The 22,749-nt window shown below is 38.6% G+C and overlaps 1 protein-coding gene and 1 long non-coding RNA gene across 3 annotated transcripts in view; one reads left to right on the top strand and one right to left on the bottom strand.

Moving 5' to 3' along the window:
• Positions 1–41: 41 nt before the first annotated feature.
• Positions 42–14,776, top strand: LOC140636834 (uncharacterized). Of its 2 annotated transcripts, XR_012034067.1 has the most exons (5): positions 42–140; positions 705–740; positions 3,376–6,652; positions 7,476–7,593; positions 7,691–14,776. It is a non-coding gene; the product is annotated as an uncharacterized lncRNA (long non-coding RNA). The 2 variants fall into 2 exon arrangements; XR_012034063.1 differs by having other exon boundaries at positions 3,376–7,593.
• The window catches only part of SMPDL3A (sphingomyelin phosphodiesterase acid like 3A), a 17,972-nt gene continuing 4,875 nt past the window's right edge, over positions 9,653–22,749 (bottom strand). Inside the window, exons 2-8 of the mRNA XM_072832329.1 lie at positions 21,338–21,551; positions 20,114–20,258; positions 15,567–15,663; positions 14,621–14,790; positions 13,993–14,173; positions 12,361–12,485; positions 9,653–10,280 (exon numbers count right to left, since the gene is read on the bottom strand). Coding sequence (XP_072688430.1) covers positions 9,963–10,280; positions 12,361–12,485; positions 13,993–14,173; positions 14,621–14,790; positions 15,567–15,663; positions 20,114–20,258; positions 21,338–21,551 — 1,250 coding nt within the window. The 3' untranslated portion in view covers positions 9,653–9,962. The remainder of the gene's footprint in view (positions 10,281–12,360; positions 12,486–13,992; positions 14,174–14,620; positions 14,791–15,566; positions 15,664–20,113; positions 20,259–21,337; positions 21,552–22,749) is intronic.

Genomic DNA, 22,749 nt, shown 5'->3' with positions numbered 1-22,749 from the left:
TGTAAATAAGTTTCAGTCGATGTATTACCCAACCCAAACATCTCCGTCTTAAAAATTTAATCTCTGCTCAATGGTAAGTTTTGTCTATCCATCGAGGGATTCAGGCAGCAGCAAGAAATTGAGGGAAAAAATCTCCAAAGGTAGATACAATTTCATTCATTCAACCTTCTTCATTATAAAGCTTATTTGCCTAATTGTCAAGCGCTGTGCTAGGCAACAAGGATAAGAAGGTGAGTAAAGCAGAGCCCTCATCTTCTCAGAACTAATGGAAGAGAGGAAATGAGAGAAAAAGGAGGCATGATAATAGCATTAGTGTTTTTAAATAAGGTGAAAGGTGGTCCTGAGGGAAAAAGATTCATTCTACATGAAGTTAGATGAGTTTTGAAGACAAAGGCAATTTTTATGTTGGGTCTTTTAGAAAAAAATAATATTGGAAAGAGAAATAAATGGAGTAGGGGGGGTAAACTGAGAAAAGGAACAATGTGAGTAAAGGTGAAGAAGATGGGTAATTGCATTTGTGCTTAGAAACTGATCATCTATTTTAATTAGAATACATCCATAGCCATCCTTCTAAATCACCAGTCTGAGGACACAGAATTTTCAAAAGGGAATGTTTTATGCATAGAATAGAATACAAAAGGGATGAATTTTTTACAATATGAGAGAAAGAAGTTTTATACTGATTTCATTTTTTAAATTAACAGATACATAAGGTAGAAAGGAATTCATCTTATTAAAAGGTAAGGATGCTGAGTCTTGGTAAAATTTAATTTAATTTACAATTTTGCAAAACAAGAATATTCGTCTTGAAAAATTAAAGTTATAAAATCAATATGATCCTTATATTTTCATTATTTCTTTTTTTTTTTCATTATTTCTTTCAACGTTTCATGGAGCAGTTGCCGACATCATGCATGTTCATGTAATTACTCAGAGAAGAAGCAACCAATTGGGGATTCTGTAGCCTGAGGAAATCCATTCTCCACCAAAAGAATAGATAGCTCATCAATAATAGAATTAATACTGGTTTTCCTTTCCCTAACTGTCCTCAACATTAGTCTAGAATGGTTTAAGCACTCCCAGTTGGGAGCTGCCTAGATGATACACTTTTTATAAGTCAATCATATTTATTCCTAACACATTTTAAATATTGTAGAAACAGTCATACTAGTATTATCTAAGGTGGTTTGGCTTCTTTCTTAGGATACTAATTTATTTTTAAAAGAAACCCTAAAATTCTAAAGAGATGATTGGAATCACAAAATATTTGATGAACTAGATGAATTCTTCAGCAGCCTGCATTAGCTGTAACACACAATAACCCTCAGTCTGTTGCTCTGTCCCCCACCCACTCCCCACCAGCCCTCACCTCTCCTGGCAATCCCACAATCCCAAATCCCTCGTGACACTACCATCTACCAGTTTCTCCAGCCACAAATCTAGGAATCCTTTATTTCTCTCTGTACTTCATCTCTTACATCCATGTCAACAACTCCTGCTGTTTCTACTTCCAAAATCTATCACAAAATGAGCAACTTTTTCCACTGCCACCACCTTCGCCCACCTACAGTCCCGTCTCAACAAGACTACTTCAAACACTCCCAGTGTCTCCATGCTTTCACTATGAATCATTCACCAAGAAGAGCTAAAACAAATCAATTTTAAAGGCTGGATTTCAAATTCCCCTTACAAAGGGGAATATAGTATTTGGCATATATAAAATGTACAGAGAAAAATAGGGCATATCTCAACGTACCCACTGACTGCATTAGGAAATAAAACTTTACCAACACATTTCAATCCCCTTACTTATCTCTCCTCAATCAACTTTCTCATTCACTAACCTCCAACATTCCTATATTTAATAATGTTTATTTAATAGCATATCTCTTTTTGGTGGGCTACATATATGTCTCTAAGCAATCCTAGTTCTTCATTTTCCAAGTTTGATATAAATGGTATTGTATTTGGCCTTTGGCAACTTGGTTTTCTTCACTCATTGGTACGCTTGTGACATTTAAGAATGTTGATTTTCAGTTCTGTATAATATTCCGCCTTCTGAACAAATACTATTTCACTCATCCATTCTCCCGTTGATGCATAGTTAATTGGTTTTTAGGTTCCTTGTTGTTACCACAAACAATGCTTCCATAGATATTTTTGTATTTTTACTGCATATTTTTGAGGGTTTATTCTTAGATATATGCCTCAGACTAAATTGCTAAGCAACAGAGAATTTCATCTTCAACTCTATATTATAGAACCGACCCGCTGTAGTTATTTGCAGTGATTCAGTTCTTTTGGAGGATAAAACAGCTCCAATAGTCAGGGGAAGGTGGATACTATGCTCACCTGCCAAGAGTCTAGAGTTTGTAGAATTCTCTCAGGAGTTTGGATGAAGACCTTGTCCTAGGACAAGGCCACACAGGGAGGGCTGCTGAATCCACTAAGCAGATTCTTCTATTGTGTTCATGCAAGATGGGAGATGTCTGTTCAGTTTAGCCAACCAACTCATAATATGCAAATATGTTACTATTATAAATGGGAAGAATCCATTTGAATAGCTATTTCTAGTATTGTATCCATAAACAAGTACATTTTGCCCTTAAATCTCTTTACCCACCTAACTCAGGGGCTCTTATTAAGATCTGTCATTTCCCTCACTTTTATAACCCTCCTTCCCATCAACAAAACTGGCTTCAAGGTAGCAATTTTAAAAATCTAAACAGGATGTAGTTTATGAATTTGTCAAAGTACAATCAATAAACAGAGATAAATCAAGATAAATTTCAGTATGGCCTTTATAAAATTTACTCTGTATTTGAACATGCTGTTACTGAATCCCAAATTTGGCTGCTGATTGCTGGAAAGGTCAGTACTCAAGAGATAAGTGTTGATTGAAAAGGAACATGAGCTTTATTCAGGGATGCTGGTCACCTGGGGGGTTGGCTCTTGGACAAGAGTCATCCTTTTCCCCAGGTGGCCAGCCTCCCGAATAAAGCTCATGTTCCAATCCTCGCTTGTCTCTTGAGTATTGATTGACCTTTGGTGGGGACAAGCAGCTGAACTTGGGATTCAGTCACAAATTTTGGTGAGCCAGCCGGGAGCTGATGCCCCTGTGGCATCCAGTGACCCCTGGGATCCCAAAGAGAAGTAGTTGGCTGCTGCAGTGCACCAGAGCTTCCTCATTTAATTCCCAGGTAATAACTTGGAAGATCGCAAGTGGTTAGCAGCCCAGGGGTTAGATGGTCTCCCAAGAGGGAATCAGAGATTTGTCCCCACAGATGCAGAGGCTTCTTTTGTCTCGGGGGAAATTGCCCGCTGATTCCCAACCAGCAGTAACTGCCAATTTCGCTTTTTTACTTGAATGGAAAGGAAAAGAACATTTGGTGCAAGGTGACCAGGTTTCTGCAAGTTTCTGGAGCAGGTAAGTTTCTCAGAAGTGCACACTGACTTAGTTTTCTTGTGAAGTGTCAGGCACTTTTGTTTTTGTTGTCTGTACTCCTTTGTTCTGGGAAAGGCACAACATTTGAGAGCAACTAAGGACTTGAATTAACAATTTCTTTAGGATTCAGGGCAGATCTGGCTTTAGGGAGTGTGTATATGTGCTTGTGTTTATCATGTTTTCTGTAATGAGAAGTTCTATCTCTACCCTGCCACCTACCCCATTGGGTTGGATTTTGAATAAATTGAGAGAATATAACCAGGAATCCATGACTAAGAAAAAGAAGATTTTCTATTTTAATACTGCCGGGCCAATGTTCCATCTAGAGTCAGATGAGAGAGCCCCTAAATGGACCTTTAAAATATTACACTATTTTACAATTAGAGTTTTTTTGTCAAAGGAAAGGATGATGAGATACCCTGTGTTCGGGTCTTCGTAACTTTATATCATAAAGATGCTGCCTGGGAAAACAGTAACTTAACGGCGCAAAGACTAAGAGAAGGACCAAAAGCATGTCTTGATATGTATAAATAAAAAACAAAGAGAGAAGGAGGGGGAAGGACATATAGCAAATCTAACTCTACTGCTCCCCACTCTCTCCCCACTCCCGCCAGAGCTCCTACCTCCACCTCCTTCTCCCCTTCTTGGGGCTTTGATCCCACCAACCTATGGGATGGGAGAAAGGAATCCTGGGATAATCTCTCCCTTTAAGACCTGACAGAGCACCCAATTTGGACAGGGAGCACTCACTGTGATGCCTAGGCAATATCCTTTCAAGTCAATACCCATTAGGGAGCACTGATGCTCAAGAATAGCTGCTCAGATATTATTGGACATATACTCGTTTTTCAACTTCAGTCTTAATGAATTGAAAAAAATATCAATCTCTCTTATAGATGTGACACCCAAAAGGTGGTGGAACTCTTTCCGAGCATTTTTGTGAACCATCAACCAACTTGGGCAGACATACCAGCTTTAATGAATATGATGTTAACTGCCAGTGAAAGATGGCTAGTACTACCCAAAGCAGATGAGAAAGTGTAGCACCTCTATCATGAAGACCCAGTTCAGGCCTCACACCCAGCAACTGCCCTCCCATTGGTTGTCCCATGTTGAACCAACCCCCCAAGCAGAGGGGTTGACCTCAACATGAGCATTACCAGTTGTGCATCATGGCACGTTTGAATAAGGAGATTCTAGTATGGTTTGAGTAAAATTCAAGAATTAAGAAAAGAAATAACTGAAAACCCAACAGCCTGGTTAGGAAGAATTTATCAAGCCTGTCAGAAATGTACATATTGACCCAGAGTCCCCAGAAATGTAAAATTCATTGAACAGAGCACCCCTGATATATGGAAAAAGCTCCAAAAGGATAAAGGGTCAATAGGAATGAATGAAGAGGCCTTGAGGCTCCCTATGTGTCATTGATAATTTCCCCACAGAAGTCCCAGGAACAGTTGACAGTAGGCAACCAACTGATGGACTTTTTAGCAGATACAAGGGTCATATACGGTATTTGAACACTAAATTGACACAGGATGCCCAGAAGATGGTCCCTGGGGTTGGGTCTCAGGTCAAGCACAACAAAGCACAACAAAGGGCCATCGCTATAAAAAATGGCCCATATGGTCACCCAGAGATGCCCTCTATGTGCAAAGAATAATCAAAAACTGAGAGCCATCCACCAAGCCAAGGGATATAACATAAAGGGGAATGGGTAAGTAGACTTTACCCAATGCCTAAGACTACTGGGAATTTTAAATATTTACTAGTGTATTGAGATGGGTTGAAGTTTTTCACACCCAAATAGGAAAATCTTCAAACATTGTAAGACTCCTGCTAGAGGAAATTGTTCCTAAGTTTGGTTTCCCTTATACTATTCAGAATGATAACGGACCTGCCTTTGTATCTGATGTAATGCAGAAAGTAAATTACAGATCAACTGGAAATTATATGCTTCATAGAAACCTCAGGCACAGGAAAAACAGAAAAAAAAAAAAATGAATCATATATGGAAAAGGGCTTTGGCCAAAAGCTGTCAAGAAACAAACCTGAGATGGGATAAGGTTCTACGGATAGCCCTGCTCTGCATTAGGCTTGTCCCCAGAAGCACGCTAAAATGAAGCTTTTTGAGATTATATATGGACCCTGTCAAGCCTTGGCTCTAGGGACATCACCTTTAGACAAAGAAAGTGAAAATAGGAGTAAACAACACGTGAAACATTTAAGTCAAATATTCACTGTTTAGCCCAGATTTGTCCTCTCTAGGTTTATGTATCCATCCGATGAGCCACTACATCCCCTCAGCCTTGGAGACATAGTACTATTAAAGACCCGGAAAAATTAAGGACCCAATCAGTAGTTGGCTGAGAAATGGGTAGGGTCTTAGAAAGTCTTACTAACCACTCATACTTCTCTGAAGCTTGCAGGGGTAAAGCCACAGATGCACATCAGAATGAAGAGGGCTCCACCTACTGACAACAAAGAGGCCACTGAAATCCCCCACTGGGAAAGCCATCCTATTGGAGGGGATTTAAAATCCCCCTTTAGGAAAGGAAATCCATGACAACTATGCTCATTCTGTGATCCATAATAACCACATCTTCTCTTGCTTTAATTGGAAAGACAGGACACCAGTATGGGTAATTCAGACTTTGGCTACAACTACATATGCTACTGATTGTTGGATATGTCATCCAAAAGCCCAATTGGTGCTAGGCCATGGAGAACCCTTGGTCCACTCCATTTCGAACACCTCAGAAATCTCCAAAGGCAATTGATTTCCCAATCGCTAAGGCCCAGATAAAAACGCATAGGGTTAGGAGACACCTGGCTGGCTTAGTCAGTAGAACATGTGGCTCTTGAACTCAGGTTCACAAATTCAAGCCCCACATTGGGCGTAGAGATTACTTAATTAAAAAAAAAAAACTTAAAAATCTATAGTTTTAGAATAGCTGGATTCCCTCAAAATGATCTTGAAGCACCTCAATGTCTCATAGTCCCTCTAAGTAACTATCCTAAAAGAGGTTATTTTCAAAGCACAGAAAATAGGCATGCATTCCCCAATTAGATATCATATGAAACTATCTCCCAAAAGGGACCAGCTCCCTATGTGTAAACAAGAACCCTGTTTTCTTTTCGGCTACGGATGACATCGATAGCCAGGTTCAGGTGAGCAGAGATTGGAGGGACTGAGCTGCCCTGTTGGTAAGTGGATTCTCACTAAGACTTGAGAAGGACTCCACCTTCCATCATTGTGCTCCGGATGGGTTTGTCTTTACTTGTAAATTAGATGGAGTCCCCTGGGCCACAGACTGTATTACAAATTTTTTTACCCTTCCTACTCCTGGACACCCCAGGAATCCCTTTCTCCCTCCACTTGGTTAATGAGACTAAACATGGAGCTAGTTCCCTGAAATCATCTACAAGAATGACTTGTGACCTCCCAGGGCAATATCCTTTATGGGGATGAGTATTTCCTTGGTTACACGTTCTTGCCATGGTGGCAGGCTCCTGCCCATCACCATGTGCTTTGCAACTTGTACCAAACTCAACCATCGCAAAACCACCAAATCTTTGGCTACCTTACAAAAATCATTAGATTCCCTAAAGTTGTCCTGGATAATCATGTGGCCCTAGACTATATCCTAGCTGAGTAAGGGGGAATTCATAGTGTGGCTAATTTGCCTCACTGTGCTTATATCAATAGCTCCTCGGAAGTGGAAACCAGTTTTGATAAAATCAGATAACAAGCCACTTGGCTGCAGCAAACTCTATAGATTGCCATACACCTCTGCTCCAGGGAGGTTGGAATTGGTTCACAAACACCTTCTCCTGGATACCATCAGGACTTAGGTCCATATTAGAAGACATTCTAAAATTAAGATTCACTAGATTCATGCTAGTAGTAGTATGTGTATACATAGGAATTAAGCTCATTACAATGTGTGTAACAAAACTGTGCGAGCAAGTCAACTCAGTTGTGCGTAAAGGAATGCTTCAAGCCTGCATTAACATACTCCATTCCAAGGTCACGACTACGCCCTCCGACAGCATGAAGAAGCTACAGAAGATGGCCCTGGGTCCTTAATCCCATAGATACAGAATGGTAAAATTGACAGCGGGAAATTGAGGCTGCCGTGATCTTTGTAAGTAGCCTGATGGTCTTTAATAGGTGTTCTTAAGTTCGCATGATTGACTTACTAACCCTCCTTGTGAATTGATAAACCTTACTTTCCTTTCTAGAAGGCGAATAGAAAGCCCTCGCACATCACAGAACAGGGATTAGACCTCTTACACAACCCTCAAGCACTGAAAGTTGTAAGTAGGCACCACGAGATCTACATAGAGTCAGGCAGTGATTCAGGCCACTGCACCTCCTTACTGATTAACGACTCCCTGTCTTTTGAAAATCCTCTGGGGGGATCCCTGAGTGGCCCAGTGGTTTAGCGCCTGCCTTCGGCCCAGGGTGTGATCCTGAAGTCCTGGGATCGAGTCCCACGTCGGGCTCCCTGTATGGAGCCTGCTTCTCCCTCTGCCTGTGTCTCTGCCTCTCTCTCTCTCTCTGTCATGAATAAATAAATAAAATCTTAAAAAAAAAAAAAAAAACACCCTCTGGGCGAGGCAGAAACCTCAGAACTGGCTTTTGGACAAAAATCTGCCTTTTCTTCAGGTGGCTGGCCTTCTGAATATAAAGTTCATATTCCTTTCCAATCAACACTTGTCTCTTGTATTGACCTTTCAAGCACTGGACAGCTGAGTTTGAGATTTGGTTAATGATAATCTGAAATAGACCATGATAAATCATTGTAAATTGCTCTGACTTTGGAACGGTGAAATTCATTTAATTACTGAGAAAAACCCCTAAACATTGCCCGAAATGGAAAACCATTTATTTCTATTTTAAGGGAAAAGTAACCTGAATACTAACAGATAGCATTAAAAATTTTAAGCTGTAGAATAATGTAGAAAGGACCCTACTTGTTCGTTGCCCCAAACCCCAGCAGATGCAGGAATTCCCTCCACCATGATCCGGCAAGCCTAAGCTTGTTCACTCCCAGTGTGGGGACTCATTGTGAGTCAGTGCACACCATCCTTGGTTCTTGCCATTTAAAATTTTTTTTTATATAGCACAAACCTGTTTCCTTAAAACTTCTGCCCTTCCTTAACTTCTTTATATGTAAGAATATATAAATATATAATGTAGCCTTTTGACAATATCAACTTTGAATGTAATTGAAGGCAGGATGATATCGAAATAATGTGATTATTTTATAACAATGAATTTTTGCTTTGTTTTCACATTCTCACTTCCAACAACCATACTCATTTATTTTTTAAACCTAAAAATTAAGAAAATATTTCCCTAATGAATAGCAATAGTCTCTTAGATATTATGTTTTTACTTTGCAATATTTGTGTTCTCAGCCCTTTGGAAATCAGAATAATTGAGTTTCATTATGATGAGATCTTACATGTTTAAGTCACTTTTCTTTTCCTTACACGAAGTGAAACCAATCACAGGATAATGAGTCTCACTCTGCTTATTGACTGACTTCAGATTGCTGATTCTTGTCCTCTTCAGTTAGCCAAAGTATTGAAGTTTCCTAAATCTCTGCGTCTCCTCCTCCTCTTTTCTACTTGAAGTCTCCCACTTAGCTGGGAAGCAAACAACAGCTTGAGAGAAGCTGCTGAGAGGCAAGCATCCTTGGGAGAACCCTAAAAACAATCCCACAAAATAAAGGCTCATATTTATCCTTCTTGGAGTATTGTGACAAAGAAAACACCACTGCTGCGTCTTGGCATATTTCGTTGAGAAATATTCGTATCTTTCAATTCATTTCAACAATTATTTACTAAAAGTGCCAGGCACTGGGCTAGGATCTAGGCCTTAAGCTAGTACTATACTTACAATAGGCACAACTTGTGACCTTCTCTTCCTTAAAGAGAAGAGACTTCCTTAAAGTGGAGAGGACTTTGCCTCACTCACACAGCAAAGACGGCAACTCATGTCCCATAGTATTGCATAAGCCCCTAGATGGCCTCAATGAGACGTTGGTGTTTTTCCAACAGCAGCTGGTGCTTGGAAACAATGTAGGCCTCAGTTTACACATGAGATTTAAACAGTTTGAACCTCAGTTTACACATGAGCTTTTAACAAGAGCGAATTAAAAGAAAATTTCCCTTTTTAAAGTAATTCATCACACCTGAGGAGAAATCATTTGCTTTATTGTATAAATGGTAATTTCAAGAGTGTACAAGAGTATAAATTAGGCATATAAACTGGAAGATCAGATATTCACATCCAGACATCATTCTAGTAAGGCACAGTTTGAATATATTCGATGTAGTAAAGATTTAAAGTGTTACAAATATCTACATTTGAGGATTATAAAAAAGAAAGCCAAGCTAGGAATTTTGCTTGCCCGCTCTAACTCACAAAGATTTATGTAACAATTCACACAAACTGATCTCAGAAACAGAACAATGCTGCATTTTCTACAAACTGTGAAATACTTTAAGGATGGTGCTTTATATAATGTTGTCTGAGGCAATCTTTGTAGGAAATATGATCAAGACTCAAAATTGCACAAATTTGATAGGCCTTACATTTCCCATCGCAAATTACACTGCTGTCGTAACTCACAAAGAAGTATTTGTAGTATTTCATAAACTGCTCATTGCCCGGGGTTGCAAATTGTTTTGCTAGTCCATACAAACTTTTTGGCTGTAAATCTTCAATGTTGTAGGTCTGTGTCAGCACATATTCCAGCTCCCAATTGGATTCTCCCTTTAGATTTGCATCTGTCAGGTTCAAATAATACTGCAACATATCCTATATCAAAAACAGTAACAAAGCTTGGTTCATTCTTTGGCATCTAACGTACCACACAGCAAGAAGAGTCCTTATCAGGATTTATGTGACACTCTTAATTTAAAGTTGTAGTCATTTTAGATAAAAATGAGAATTGGTTTTGCTAAAAAACAAGTCTTGACAGAAAAGTCTATATTACTTTTTTTCATATTAAAAATAATGGCGGAACATAATAGAAAATAATCTAATACAGAGACATGTACAAAATAAAAAGCTTTTGACTCACACACCTCAGAAGTAACCACTGTTAATAGCTGCATATAAATCAGTGGTGTGGGGGCAGCTTGTATCAGTTCACAGAGCCCATTACCAAATTTTCAGGAATCTTGAAAGTTAATTGACATCACTTTAGCAGCTTAAAATTGGCCATGATGGGAGTATCATGGAAATCGGCACTATAAATGAAAGTGGTTCTTTTTCCTTAGTGAGGAACTTGCTGAACATATATCAGCACTCCCGTGTATGTGTGTTGTTCTACACTTCATGTACAAATCAAATATAAATACTGAGAATATATATACCTACTATCTTTTTGTCTTTTCCAAAAAATGAAGTTATATTCTGTATTGTTTTGCACTTTTAAAAATAATCTAGTGGGCAGCCCAGGTGGCTCAGCGGTTTGGTGCTGCCTTCAGCCCAGGGCATGATCCTGGAGACCCGGGATCGAGTCCCACGTCAGGCTCCCTGCATGGAGCCTGCTTCTCCCTCTGCCTGTGTCTCTGCCTCTCTCTTTCTGTCTTCCATGAATTAAAAAAAAATCTTTAAAAATAATTTAGTGCTATGTCAGGGTATCTTTTCATATATATATATATATATATATATATACACACACACACACACAAGTACATGTACATGTATACACATATATAATACATATGTATATATGTGTGTATCTGACATTCAGATCCAAAAATAGGGAACTAATAGTTGTAAAAATAATTCAGTCAACTGTTTTATTTCGTTTAGTTTGATGTTTATGAATAAATCTGATTTCCCTTGCCCTTTCTTCATTAAAACACACTCTGCAGAATAAGAAAGCTACTTCTATCAAATTTATCTAGAAAAAAAGGCATTTACATCAATAGACTTTAGTTGAAAAATTCTTTTCAAATTATATTAATATAATTTTTATTAATTAAAAGGGGCAGTACTCATAAGCAAAAATCCCAGCCTTTTGACGTTAAACTGATCTAAAGTAGAGCCGTATACAAGCTCCAGAGAACTTTTGTCTCAAAAATAAATATCCAGCTCAATTTTACTTTCTTTACAAAAATTTTTTTGACATTTATTGAGTGCTTACTATAAGCCAAGCATTTTTCTAGGTGCTGTACATATATTTGTTCAGTAATCGTCTCAGCAGCTCTGTGAGGTCAGTAATACTTCGTTTCAACCTCGTTTTACAGAGGAATAGATTGGGAACAGCAAGTTAGGTAAAAACAACTCTTGAGGGAGTGTGGTTTCAGAGTTTACAATCATCTACACAGCTATGTTCTAGAGAAGAATAATTTGGAACAAATATAGCTTAGTGAAAAGTTTCCATATGTATACAAGTCCACAAATCAGGCCCTCCCAATGTGCAAAACAAATGTGAAGTCCTTATCATAAATAAATAAAAATTAAAAAAAAAAAGGGATCCCTGGGTGGCGCAGCGGTTTGGCGCCTGCCTTTGGCCCAGGGTGCGATCCTGGAGACCCGGGATTGAATCCCACATCAGGCTCCCGGTGCATGGAGCCTGCTTCTCCCTCTGCCTATGTCTCTGCCTCTCTCTCTCTCTCTCTTTCTGTGACTATCATAAATAAATAAAAATTAAAAAAAAAAATGTGAAGTCCTTAGATGAACAGAAACAACCTCCCAAAGGCTGACGTCATTTACCCATACTTAGAAAGTGCTGTTAAGCCAAATATAAAAAAGAGGAAGGACGTCATGAGATTTCAATATAGAAACAACTTACATAGTTAAGCTGAAAACATTCAACTAAACAAATGAAAACTACAAAGACGTGCATAAATATGGGGTCAATTCTAAAACTATGCCAACTTACCAGTAATTTATAGTCATGAGGATCATACTGGAACAGCCTGATGCCAGGATTGTTGGTCTGTTTTTGTAAAACACTCTTCACTGGGGTAACAGCAGGAGCCACAAACAAAGAATTTATTGGACTTCCTGGACAAAACATACATACATAAACATATATTTTTAATTGAGCTTAACTTTATTAAAAATATGAACAAATTCGAGATTAAGAGATTAACAGGCATAACAGCCAAATGACATGGTCCTTGATGAATCTTGACTTGAAACAACTATAAAGAGGCACTTTTGAGAAACTAGAAGAATTTTTATTATGATCTGGTATCAGATGATACCAAAGAATTATCGTTGATCTGGTTAAGTAAGTCAATCATATTATAATTATGTAAGTTATCCATATATTTTAGCAATGCACACAGAAGCATGCAGGGCTAAAACAGATCTAATGCTTGAGATTCACTTTCAAATGCTTGAGAAAAATAAAGAAATAAAAAAAATGAATGGACAGAGCAAATGTGGCAAAATCTTGATAGATGTTAAATATAAATGATGGTACATGGAAGGGTTATTTTATTATTCTCTGCTTTTAAGTATATTTGGAATATTTGAAAATATTAATAATAACAAAATCCAAGTTATTGCAAGTACGCACACATACACAAATACAAAACTAGTTAGTTCTGTACACCTACCTAGAACAATATGCCAATAATTACATACTAAGAATCTGATTAGTGTCAGCATGTTTTTATACATATATCTGTCATAGAACTAAATTTCTGAATAAAACAGCTATCATATGCTGAAAAAATGGTCATTTTTACCAAGCCTATTCATTGTAGATGGAAGAGGTAAAGCAGGGAGCCTGCTTCTCCCTCTCCTCCTGGCTCTTGCTATCTCTGTCACTATCTCTTTCCCTCCTCAAGTAAATAAATAAATTCATAAATAAATGAAAGAAAGAAAGAAAGAAAGAAAGAAAGAAAGAAAGAAAGAAAGAGGTAATGCATTTTGAAAATATTCCCCAATTGCTGAAAAAAAAAAATTTTTTTTTCCAGGCTGGCTACTCTAAAAATCAGAACTCCTATTTCGTTAACTCCCAATTTTCTGTCCTCGTGAGGAAGTCATCTTTACAAATAAGTAATCACTATTTGTTTGATGCTAGAGCTTCTATTTTTTCTTTTAATTCTGAGTAGAGAAAATGTTGATTAGCACTTAAAATTGAGTGCTTGTTATATTTTAAACCAGTTGTAAATTGTGCTTTGCTAATCAAATTCCGAAAGGTAAAATAAGTCATATCAAAAGAAACTTGAGTCTAAGAGGTAAACAACAAACAGCAATATTCCTCTAAACTTGAGGATCTAAAAGAAAAGTTGAGGGAGCTGAGGGTTTCAGAGCCTTTTTTGTTGACAGCTATCAGATGATGGTGGCCCCACGAAACAAATAGGGAGAAACTTAATTGCAGACCTAAATATGAATTAGACCCTTGACTCACAAGCATAGAAGATAATTCAGAAAAATCTGGTGCTGACAGATTGATTTAGTGAAACTTTTAATTTGCTGTATCATAAAAATTACTGGATATTCACTGCTTTGCTCTAGCATCTTGGATTGGGGAGATGCAAACAGAACAACATATTACCTTTTGTATCAGAAAGAACCATAATGCTATCTCTGTGAGTGTGTCCATAAAATTGTCCTGCAATGATATCGCCGTATTTTCTAAAAATCTCTATCAATTTCTCATTATAGAATTCTCTCATTGCCATGGTGCCGCCTGAATAGGGCAGATACCCCACTGGGATATGTGCTATGATGTACACCTGGAGAAAGAAACACAACGAGGACTGATGAGAATCTTTCTGCATATTTATCATAACCAAATGACATTTAGATACCCAAGATTGAAAGTATACTGATTAAAATTTAGAAAGCAAATATACCACCCCTCCTATCACCAAAAACAGATGAAATTATAAAACTATTAATATCTTTGCATTTAACTCATTTAAACTGCACTGTTGATGATATATGGTAACTGTGACCTTGGTCACATCATTTTTTAAATAAAAAAACAGATGTCAATCAATCTTCAAAGCATTAAAAGCAAAGCAAAATAAAACACAGTAGAGTTGATTAGATCATAAGGTGTTTCATGCAAAAAATGTCTTCTATTTTAATACTTTTATTAATAATACCAAACCCCGTTTGAGTTAATAAATACACAAATTTAGCCCCTGTTTATCCCTTGATTTTGGTCTCTGGGATACCTTCTCATTATTTTGCTGAGAGATGTTCAGTGTATTTTCTAGCCATTCAAACTGATCTGCTGGGTCGGTCTTATTCAGCGTCATGATATTTGGGCCATAGTACAAGTTTGTGTTTAGACTGATGATCCTAAGTTTCAGATTAGATGAAACTTTCTGTGAATAAAAGCCACCTATAAAAACAAATGTAAGACAGACTCTAGAAAAACACACACACAGATTCACAGTGACTATGAAAACAAATTCTTAATTATGATTTACAAGCCAGTCAGGAAGGTCATACTTATTTCTTATTACTTAGTTCACACGTACATAGGTTGTCATTAAATAAGAATCGGGTTTAATGCTTACTGAAAACCTACTGAGTGCCGCGTTGAGTGGTGGCATTTCCGTGCATCGAACTAACAACAGTTGTATCCAATATCCAGATGAAACAATGATTAAGTGTTTTGGCACTAAACCATGAGGTATCAAATTTTAGAAAAGAAATATTAATGCATTAACTCCTAGTTTTGCATGTTTGGGGAGTTAAGATGAGAGATACCACGAGACATAAAATGCAGAGACTGGGAACACAGTTGGACCTTTCCAGAGATCTCCTGGAAGAGATATTATATAATCCAGAGCTACTACAGTCTCCATGAGGATGAGGCTTAAAGGCAAACCCCACTCACACCCGGGAGCCAGTGACAAGAACCGCCCCCCCCCCCCCCCCGGGTCTGCTGCACGGTACTTTCAGAGCTCGCACCTGACCTTGGACCTGCTCTCTGCCCTGGGTCCACTCACCATCTGTGCCTCTCTTCAGCTTTCGAACATGACTTATGGGCCTCCAGATAAACTGGGCACATCCCGAATGAACACACACACCCAATCAAACATTAAAGATCTTAGTCTAAACAACATGAATAAAAATAGAGACAAAATAAGGACAAATAAATCTTTCACTTACCTTTCCTTAGGGTATGGAGAGCTTCTTCATCTAGCCAGGGTTCCCAGAGATCTGCTACTGCATTGTACACCCTGCTGGTGACTACAGGCAGCTGATCCTGGTCACAAACAATATAACCCACCATTGAAACTTTAAAGACACATGGATTAACTAATTTAAACATTACTTGAACACTTAGTACTAGGTTGGATATCTGGAATTGCAAGGATGAATACTAGATGGACTTTAATCTTTAAGGCATTTGTAATTTAAGGAGACAAAAAAATATGTAATCAATCACCTATAAGAAAATGTGCAAGGTGCACTACCCCAGAGGTTCTAGGAGGATAGAAGTGTGAACAATTGCGTCTGGCCTATGGTGTCGGGGGGAAAGTGAAGAGAGTATGCTAACCAGGCCTTGAATAATGATTTCAAGGTAACAAGAAAGGACATCAGAGCAAAGGCAATGGCCCAGACACCAACACACACAGTGCTGTATACAGAAAGAAGCTCCCGTGCTGGTTGGCCAGGATATAGGATGGATGTGGGAGGGAGCTCATTAAAGAGAGAGAGGCAGGCTTGAGCCTGAACACGCAGGGCCTGGTATAGCATGCTGAGGGAATGGAGAAAACTTCAGGACTTTAGAATTAACCAAAGTTCCCTGAAATGTTCACACCAGTATAAAACTTCTAAATGAAAAGTTACAACCACATGCTTTTGATTTGAAGAATATCAGTAGGTTTTGATTTCTTAAACAATATGTATCCAAAACATTTTTATTACCATAAAGTATTTTTTATCATCCTGTTTTATCATATTATTATTTTTAAGATTTTATTTCTTTATGCATGAGAGACACAGAGAGAGAGAGAGAGACAGAGGCAGAGACACAGGCAGAGGGAGAAGCAGGCTCCCTGTAGGGAGCCTGATGTGGGGACTCGATCCCGGATCCCGGATCCCAGGATCACGCCCTGAGCCGAAGGCAAACGCTTAACTGCTGAGCCACCCAGGAGTGCCCTGTTTTATCATATTATAATAAAGAATCTTTATGGTGACATAAGCTTTAAGGAAGGAAAAAAAACCCAAAGCTTTAAGAAAGTACATACTCAATAAGAATCCACAAATGATTTGTGAAATTAAGTAATCATCCCTATTTTTTGTTTTAAAAAAATTATATGAATAAACTGAAGCCATTTTCTTTACTCTTCCTCATATTCTTCTGTATATTGGTGATATAGACCTATCTCTTAAAGAAGTTTTCCTGTCAGCATCAGCTAAAATGCTTAGTTATTTTTCAAGATGACACCCAAGTCGCATTAGTTCCTAATATATATCCCTAATACATGATGAAAATAGAAGTACATTCAGGGAATGTAATAATCAAATAACTTGTTCTAACTAGAACTAACTATCTTAAGTATATTTTCAAATTGTGTCATATATCAGAGGCATCTGTCTGAAACCATACAATGACTTATAAGCGAATCTGAATTCTGATTAAAAACGGGTCACCGTCATCATCATCAAAACCCTAAAAGTGTTGGCCATTTATGTTAGCCATGGCAACATAGCAGTGTGGTCATGTATAATCTTAAAATTATATAAAATTACTCTGGACTCTTTTCTCAATTTTAGATATGAGAAGTATGAGCACCAGAGAAGTTAGATGATTCATCCAGGGACAGCTGGGCAGTTCCAGAGCTTGGTCTAAATCCCAGGTTTTTCCACCATCACTCCTATGTCTAATTATCTGTTGGACCATGCCATCATCTCAGTCCTCTCTGGCTGTGACATGAGCACTGCCGAGAAATGAGGTATAATGAGAAGTGACTCACCCATAAGTTTGGTGGCACCAGCCTTGCCAGCGTAGGAGTAAATGAGGACCCTGGCCCAGACTGCTTCCTTGGGTGGCGACTGAAAAGAATCCCCGGGCTGCCCACACTAATATCTACTTCTGATGTAATGGGTGGGGACATGCATCTGTGTATGTATGTTTATGTAACTATGTTTATGTGCATGTTTACGAGATTATAATGGAGAAATAATACTTATCAAATTATCTGCTTGATTTGTTACTAATGTATTTGTTACTAACATTCACTAGAATTCAATCTCAACCATCAGTCTGTAGAATTTGTCATGGGGCTTTCACATTACATTTGATATTTCCAAAACTGGGGGTGAGGGGGAAGGATGGAAGTAGAATGGTAGAAAGATTTTCAGATATAAAGTCATAAGCTAGGAAGAGAAAAAAAAAATTAACTCTGTAAGGTATAGAGGCTGCTCAAATACCCTAGCAGGACATGTCATAGGATATATTTTAGAATTTGGATATTACCTATATCTTTGAATTATTTTAAGATTTCACTTCACAAAAAAGAAGACAGAAAGAAAAGTAAAATAAAACAAATCCTCAAAGGAGTTGGGAAAAGTGTATCCCATGTCACTGCTTATTGCTGTAATAGCTGCCATTCCATTTACTGAGGACCTAGTATGTGCCAGGTAGGAAACCATGCCCTTTTCACGTAATATCACTAATTCTCACAAAAACTTTCCAGGGTAGGTATTATTGCTCCTATTTACAAATGTACGACTTATGGGTCAAGGACATTAAGTGAATTATCCAAATTGGTCAAGCTATTAGGAGCAGAGCAGGATGGGGGTTTGCATTCTAGTGAATGCGACTCTAAATCTCATGTGTTCTCCCCTGTGCCAATCTGCCTTGTCTCCTAAAGCAGATAAAAATAAGGTGCCTGGGACACTTGGGTGGCTCAATGGGTTAGGAGGCCGACTCTTGGTTTCACCTCGGGTCCTGACCTTGGGATCCTGTGATCCAGCCCCACGCTGGGCTCTACCCTCAGCCAGGAGGCTGTTTTAAGTTCTCTCTCTCCCTCTGCCTCTCCCCCATCAAGCTCTCTCTAAAATAAATAAATGAATCTTTAAAAAAAAAATGCAATGTAGGCAGCCTCTGGCTTCTAGAGATTGTTCATCCCCAAGCCTCTGCCCGGTGTGGCCTAATATCTCAACAATAACAAGGTTGACCACTGTCTTAGAGGGTGACTCCCAAAGACTAATATATTGTTCATCTCAAGCCTGGAGGCCAGTGCCAAGAAGGTACTTGAAACTTAAGCTCATCCTAGAAGACAAATTTTCAAAATTTAGGTGATCGAAACCCTCAGTAAGTGTTCTTTTGACATGAGATGGAAAAAGTATTCTAAAAGAAGATAAAACTAGACAAAAAGAGGCATGAAAGTAAATACCGTGTTCAGGAATGCTGAGTATGTTAACCTGGCAAGAACAAGGGATGTATGAAAGGATGTCAGTCTAACTGAGCACTAAAGATCCAGGACATGTGCTCCACCACTAAGCGACTGTGAGCACATGAACAAGCGACGTGACATTTCTGGGCCTCATTTTTCTCATCTATAAAACGAAGAATTGATCTAGACCAAGGCTCAGTAAACTCTTCCTATAAAGGGCCAAATAATAAATATTTCACAGGCTGTACAGTCTCTGTTGCCACATTTCTACTCTGCTGATCTAGTGCAAAATCAGCAATATAGAAAGCATAGCCATGGCTGTGTACCAATAAGATTTTATTCACAAAAACAAGGGGCAGGCCAAATGTGGACCACAGGTCACAGTTTGCCAAGCCCTGAACTGCTAAGCAACCTCAGAGATCTCTTGAATTGGTACAAGTCTAAGATTCTACACCACTAAGACAGGACCCCGTAGCCAGCGCCGGTATCCAATTGTTACGTACAGGCTACGTAACAAACAGCCCCTCTAACAGGTTGAGACCTGAGCTCATCAGGCATGAAATATTCTGAACACGATTTCTGTCTTGAATTACATCTTAATTAGATAAACTAGACTTGAACAGCAACCTCCCTCTTTGGTTCTTAGGAGAGTTTGCTATGTTTTTGTTGTTCATCATAATCTAGCATGGATCAGAGCATGGAGAACTTTGTACACCCGATAGAAATCCTGCTAGATGTAAACATTTGTCAATATTAAACTTTCTTGCTCACCTTACCACAGAAATGTGAATGAACGACAAAATTATTTAAAAGAAAGTAGAAATTGAGGAAGATTATGAAGGAAAACAGGAATCAATAATCCATAAACTAGGCAATTTGCTTCCAAAACTCACAATACACGTAATTTGTTATGGGTTAGTAAAAGTCACTTTAACGTCTTCAGAGCACTTGTCTTACCTTCTTTTATAGTTGTTAAGAGCACACTCTACCTCCATGAGCCCCACTCCCAGGCCCCACCATCAGCCACTTATTGTCCTAATTTTGACAGTTCTGATGGGAAAAAATCCTTTAAACAGTTTTGGAAGTTGAAATCAAATTTACCTGTGGCCGGGCAGCCCAGGTGGCTCAGCGGGTTTAGCGCTGCCTCCAGCCCAGGGCGTGATCCCGGAGACCCAGGATCGAGTCCCACATCGGGCTCCCTGCATGGAGCCTGCTTCTCCCTCAGCCTGTGTCTCTGCCTCTCTCTCTCTCTCTCTCTCTCTGTGTCTCTATGAATAAATAAATAAAATGTTTTTTAAAAAAATTTACCTGTGGCCAATAGTCATGATTACCCAGCGCAGGGAAAACCTGGCGATTCGGAAAGAGATTCTGGATGGTGGCTGTCATGTTAGCAATCACATTTATGACTTTCTCTGTTGAGAGTTCATGCACTGGAACATGAGGTGGGCTATCCCTGAAAAGGAGACAGAATCATAGGGACAAAATCAATTTCTAAACCATTTTTCTTAAAGATGTCTATTTCAGAGACAGAGAGAGAGAGAGCACAAGTGGGGCAGGGAAGGGCAGAGGGAGAGGACGAGAGCAAATCCTCAAGATGGAGCCCCACATCGGGCTCCATCCCAGGACCCTGAGATCCTGACCCCAAGAGTAAGGCCACTTAACCAACAGAGCTACCCAAGTGCCCTGAGAACAAAATCAATTTCTATAAAAAGTCACTAGACTTATGCATGATGACTTGCCATATTATCATGCACACCTCCACAACAAAACAACAGATGATTGTTGAGTTGATATACTCTTCATTTACCTTTCTCCCACCCAGAATCCTATTTTTAAAAATTTGTGTAATATGAATACAAACACAAGCCCTATCACACTGCTTGACTGAAGATTTACGAGAGGCAAATATTTTTGTAATTAAAAGCACAGATTCCACAGGTAACAGGCCTAGAGTCAAGTCCCAGCTTTGCCATTCACTAGCTGTGTGCACTTGAACAAGTTACTTAGATGCTCAGCCTTCATTTGTTCATCTGTAAAATGGGAATAATAATAATAATAGCATCAATTGTGAAGTCTAAATGAGTTATAATGTATAAATTGGCTAAATAGCATCACGGTCATTACTGCAGGCACAGGAAATATAGACCTCGTCACTCTGTAATGACAGATGATGTTTATAAAATTACTATCACAGGTCAACTCCCTTTGTAGCCTTTTGCTTTAATTATTTGATCAAGACCTATTATCACATTAATAAACACCTCAAAACACTGACCTAGGCGTAGAGTCACCTCTTAGCTAACATCAACATTTTCCTAGAGTCTGTATTAGAAAAATAAAATAAAATAAAAATTCTGAGACCTCTTCCTTATCTCTAGTAATCTAGTGATTAATTTGACATAGCATTTCTAAAACCCCAATAATTCTTAACTTAAAACCTAATTAATCTTCATAGGAATTCAGCATTCTAATGAAGCTGAGGACACCGGAGATAAGCATTGAGAAACTAAGAGTGTATATATAATCACTTACCCTGTCCATATCATGAAAGATGCTTCTTGTCCCGAATTTTTAATAAAATCAAATGCTGACAAAATAAGGTCATATGGAGAATCACACAGAACATCTCCAAAAGGGCCGGGATTGGAGGCATTTGCGCCTTTAGATGACGCGCACACTTTTGTGTGGTCATCTGTGATGTGGTAAGTAGGGTCTAAGTGCAGGTCAGTCACATGCCAAAACTGTCCTGTTGGAATAGAAAAGAAATGGTGTTTAAAGACTCCTAACTCTGGGAAACGAACTAGGGGTGGTGGAAGGGGAGGAGGGCGGGGGGTGGGGGTGAATGGGTGACGGGCACTGAGGGGGGCACTTGTCGGGATGAGCACTGGGTGTTATTCTGTATGTTGGCAAATTGAACACCAATAAAAAATAAATTATTATTAGAAAAAAAAGTAAAGAAATGGTGTTAAATCTACTCTCCTTTAGGAATGTCCATACAAGTATTTACAGTCAGACTAGAGATAGTCCTCCCTGTGATGGAGGAAAGCCTTAGTAACTGAAATTTCAATTTGCCCTGAAGGGAAATACAATGCCTCCCTGTCAGAAGGTGAGGATTCTGAAGATAGTAGGAAGAATTTACTAAAATGTGTTACTTACACGTATCAGAACTGATGAGCTTAGGGATGGCACGACTACCTAACAAAGACTACGCAACAAACACTCAGTTGCGTCATGAAATATGGGGAGATATCCTTCTGGGAGATCACTGATAAAATTATATTGTGTCTTAATAGCATAGTTCCTTCCTTGAAGAATTTAGGGTTTCAGAATTTATTTATGTTCTTCCTGTGGAAACACGATGTGGTCTGTGAGGGTTCCACAGTGACCAGGGGCTAAATCTCACTCCTCTTGACTTGAAAACCCTCGCCTGTTAACATTAGTGGAAAATATATATATATAAATCTTTAACTACTAGCTTTAAGCCAACAGAAGGATTTCCAGAAGCTCTTAAAAGGTACTAAATATAGGAACATCTAGTGCACACTTGTATCAAATGTTAATAATAGGAAGGAAAGCATTTGCTAAAGAGGATGAAACCATGGGTAGAAACCCAGAGCCCATGTCATAGCCTGGACAGGATTCTCTAATTGAAGGAAATACCAGTACTAATACTCATAGTAGTACCTCTCTTCATTAAGCATTTGTGCCAGGTGTTATAATAAGGAAACTAAATATACTATGTTCAGTTCATTCTCAAAACTACTCACTTGAAGTAAGAATCTTTGTTCATATTTTCGAGGTGAATGCTGGGTCGATTAAGAAATTTGCTCAGGAAGACACAGCTAATAAATGGCAGGGTCAAAATCTGAACCCCATTTTGAAAAGTCCTCCAGTTTGCTTACAGCGAATTTACGTGGACTGTCTTACCACTTCTCATATACAAC

This window comes from Canis lupus, chromosome 1 (assembly GCF_048164855.1).
Source record: "Canis lupus baileyi chromosome 1, mCanLup2.hap1, whole genome shotgun sequence".
Lineage (NCBI taxonomy): Eukaryota > Metazoa > Chordata > Mammalia > Carnivora > Canidae > Canis > Canis lupus.
This window is presented reverse-complemented; position numbering and strand designations above follow the sequence as displayed.